Genomic DNA, 4,090 nt, shown 5'->3' on the forward strand with positions numbered 1-4,090 from the left:
AAGCACTCATGCAGATTGATAATAATTATAATAATATTATAATTCATTAATATCAATTCAAGAATGTTATAGTTAGAAAGCTTTTTTGTGTGTGATTCTACAGCCCTCCTAACTGAAAAAGTATATGATAATTAAAGGGTTAGTTCACCCAAAAATGAAAATAATGTCATTAATTACTCACCCTCATGTCGTTCTACACCCGTAAGACCTTTGTTCATTTTCCTAACACAAATTAAGATATTGTTGATGAAATCCGATGGCTCAGTGAGGCCTGAAGTCATTCAAACTCTCAAGATCCATAAAGGTACTAAAGACATATTTGAATCAATTCATGTGAGTTCAGTGGTTCTATCTTAATATTATAAAGCGAGAAGAATACTTTTTGTGTGCCAAAAAAACAAAATAATGACTTTTTAACAATATCTTTATGGGCCGATTTCAAAACACTGCTTCATTAAGTTTCAGAGCTTTACGAATCGAATCAGTGGATCAGAGCACCAAAGTCATGTGATTTCAGCAGTTTAGGCGTTTGATAGGAAATCTGATTCTGAATCACTGATTCAAAACAAAAGATTTGAAGCTTCATGAAGCAGTGTTTTGAAACTGGCCCATATAGATATGGTTGAAAATTCGTTATTTTGTTTTTTTGGTGCACAAAAAGTATTCTCATCACTTTATAATATTAGTATAGAACCACTGAACTCACATGAACTGTTTCAAATATGCTTTAAGGAATTTTATGGATCTTGAGAGTTTGAATGGCTTTGCTCTCAATGCATGCCTCACTGAGCCATCGGATTTCATCAACAATATCTTAATTTGTATTCTGAAGATGAACATAGGTCTTACGGGTGTGGAACGACATGAGAGTGAGCAATAAATTACATTATTTTCATTTTTGGGTGAACTAACCCTTTAATTATAGTACTTTCCAATGCAGTTTGGCGCTGCATTGCACTTATTCTACTTGAGATTTATTTATTATTATTATTTTTTTTTTTTTGGAGGTAAAGTGAGACAGTGGTTTCATGTTTGTAGCCAAAAGTTTGATGGAAATAAAATACAACAACAACCTCCTAAAACATGTGACCAACTTTGACCAACAAGGTTAAGTAATCTGATTGGATTTTGGCTATCGGATTGGATCAAATCTTGAAAAGGGGTTGTTCAAAAGGAAAAAAGGATTCTGAAATCAGACTAGATCACAAAATCCAATCTTGGTTTTGATCATCCGGATCAAATCATCAGTTTGTGTTGTTCAAAACTTTTTATTTGATCCAAAAAATCTGGATTATACTGATCCCATCAGAAGGGTGGATTTCAGGAACAAAAATGTACTAAAACTTTAAAACTGGTCAAAAAATACAACATTTTATCATGTAATATACATAAACACACATATTTTATTTTGCTCTTGATCAGTTTAATTAGAAGTAGACATTAGATAGGCTTTTGGAGGCACCTGGCTGGCCTATTTAGCATATTTAGTCTTTCGGTAACCTACTGTAAAGTGAAAAAGACATTTTGGTGCCATAAAATAATCCCCAAACAGCTGTAAATATCAAACAAAAATATTATATTGATTCAGATTTTTTTTTTTTTTTCACTGTTTGTAAACTACATTGGCACAATCATAAGAGAGGAACAAGTTAAAAGTTCTTTGCGAGCGGAACTTTTCATTGAAACGTTTTTTTTTTTTTTCAACCCATCACATCTCACCATGTCCCTTCAGGGGCTCCATAATCCAGATTTGGAAATCTGAAAAATCTGGATCAGGGTGATCCAATCCAATTTTGCTTTGAAAAACCAGCACGAAAGTAAAATGGATTACCTGATCCTGGATATCAAAACATGGGATTTCCAAATCCAGATCATTCTGATCCAGATTAAACACTTTGAACAACTGGCCCCAGACGCCTGCCTCTAGAACATGTCAAAATAAAAGATCTTCACGAGTGCATATTTGTGATGAATACATTAATACAAGCGTTTATATTATTATTGACATATTCTTTTTATTTACTTAACATTACATGCTTTAAATATTCTAGTCTTTTATCAATCAATTTCGTCGTGCAGGACTTTTATTTTGATTTGTAAGGAAACGTGATCCTGTGACCCGGTTGTTCATGTTGACATGCCTCTGCTGCAGGCATGGGAATATCGGTACACATGAACTGTGCAGTCACTTTTTGACATACGATATGATCCCGAAAGTATTCGCTACACACCTCAGAAACGAATAATCTCTAATGCATTAGAGCTTTACCAACATTTCGAGGGATTAAAGCGATGATTCTGAGACTGTCAAACAGGGCATGTGTCCTCTCTGGGTCAGCTCGACTCAAAAGCACTTTGTCAACCTACTTCGATGAAACGGGAAAAGCGGGTATCATCCTAAAATCTGCGTCAGCTGGCATATATGAGAACCTGGCCTTAGAAGACTGGATTCACGATCACGTGGATCTGCAAAACAGAAGCGTATTGTTATTGTGGAGAAATTCCCCTGTGGTGGTCATAGGCAGACATCAAAACCCCTGGCAGGAGTGTAACCTTCCCTTGATGAGGCGCTTGGGGATCCCGCTAGCGAGACGTCGCAGTGGAGGAGGGACGGTTTTCCATGATTTTGGGAACATCAACATGACCTTCTTCACCTCCAAGAAGAAATATGACCGTCCCAGAAATCTCAAAGTCGTTACTAGTGCATTAAAAGCACTGAGACCAGATCTAGATGTTGCTGCAACAGACAGATTTGATATTTTGTTGAATGGGCATTACAAGATTTCAGGCACTGCTGCGAAAATAGGCAGAAGCTCAGCTTATCATCACTGTACGTTACTGTGTTCTGTGGATCGGTCAGTATTGTCCTCGGTTCTGAAGAGTAACGCTTCCGAAGCCATCAAGAGCAACGCTACCCCAAGCATTCCTTCCCCTGTCAAGAACCTTGCGGATGTGGATCCCACTCTGGACTACGACACTATCATGGAGGCTATTGCTTCCTGGTACAATACTGAATTTGGCTTTGATAGCCCAGTCATCTCAGTTGACCCCACTCATGAAGCTCTTATGCCTGGCATTCATAAAATGACACAGGATATTCAGATGTGGGAGTGGATTTATGGCAAAACTCCCAAATTCAGTGTTTGCACGTCTTTAGTTATAGATGATGTTGATGTTAAGCTTGACATGGACATCAAGAATGGTACTGTAGAACAATGTGCTTTGGAAATCCCTGAAGACTGGCTTCCTCCGGAGATGGTGAAGGAGTTAACGTCGACTCTCCACGGCAGCAGATACTGTCCCGAGGAAGCTGCAGTGCTGGTGGCGGCGTTCATGAGAACCCGTTCGGTGACCGCTGATGTTGCTGAGAAGATTCATAGATTGTGTGAAGGTGTGCTGTCAGTAATGTGAATAAAAATGAAATCACAAATAAACACTGTGATGTTTGTTTCAGAAACCATGGATGTTAACTTCAAAGTTGTGTCCTGCACAGTCACACTTTCTCTACAAACGCAGAGATTGATATGAAACACAAATACTGCTGCTAATTCTATGATGAAAACCACTGAAATAAGCTCTAAGCTTTGGGCAGAGATTCTAGTAGTGCAGATATAATGCACATATTTTTATTATTTTAACCATCAAGTGTTTGCAAATATTAATGGAAAAATAATACCAGATTATATTAATATTACATAAGAAATATTCAGATTATAATGGTATTGTTAATATTTTAATCAACACATTACATTAATAATACATATTAATAATAAAAACTAATATCCCTCAAATTTTAAGTATCTATCTATCTATCTATCTATCTATCTATCTATCTATCTATCTATCTATCTATCTATCTATCTATCTATCTATCTATCTATCTCTGTCCATCCATCATCTATCTATCCATCCATGCATCTATCTATCTATCTATCTATCTATCTATCTATCTATCTATCTATCTATCTATCTATCTATCTATCTATCTCTGTCCATCCATGCATCTATCTATCTATCTATCTATCTATCTATCTATCTATCTATCCATCCATGCATCTATCTATCTATCTCTGTCCATCCATCATCTATC

General features: G+C 36.5%; 1 protein-coding gene across 1 annotated transcript; it reads left to right on the top strand.

Annotated features, from left to right (window-relative positions):
* Positions 1 to 2,127: 2,127 nt before the first annotated feature.
* Positions 2,128 to 3,412, top strand: lipt1 (lipoyltransferase 1). The gene has a single exon (XM_067404771.1). It carries the CDS (start codon positions 2,293 to 2,295, stop codon positions 3,409 to 3,411), a length of 1,119 nt encoding a protein of 372 aa, XP_067260872.1. The 5' UTR covers positions 2,128 to 2,292; the 3' UTR covers position 3,412.
* Positions 3,413 to 4,090: the final 678 nt, after the last annotated feature.

This window comes from Chanodichthys erythropterus, chromosome 12, assembly GCF_024489055.1.
Source record: "Chanodichthys erythropterus isolate Z2021 chromosome 12, ASM2448905v1, whole genome shotgun sequence".
NCBI lineage: Eukaryota > Metazoa > Chordata > Actinopteri > Cypriniformes > Xenocyprididae > Chanodichthys > Chanodichthys erythropterus.

Excerpts from the sequence above, each read along its gene's own strand:
- lipt1 (XM_067404771.1), top strand. The coding sequence starts at position 2,293 with ATGATTCTGAGACTGTCAAACAGGGCATGTGTCCTCTCTGGGTCAGCT.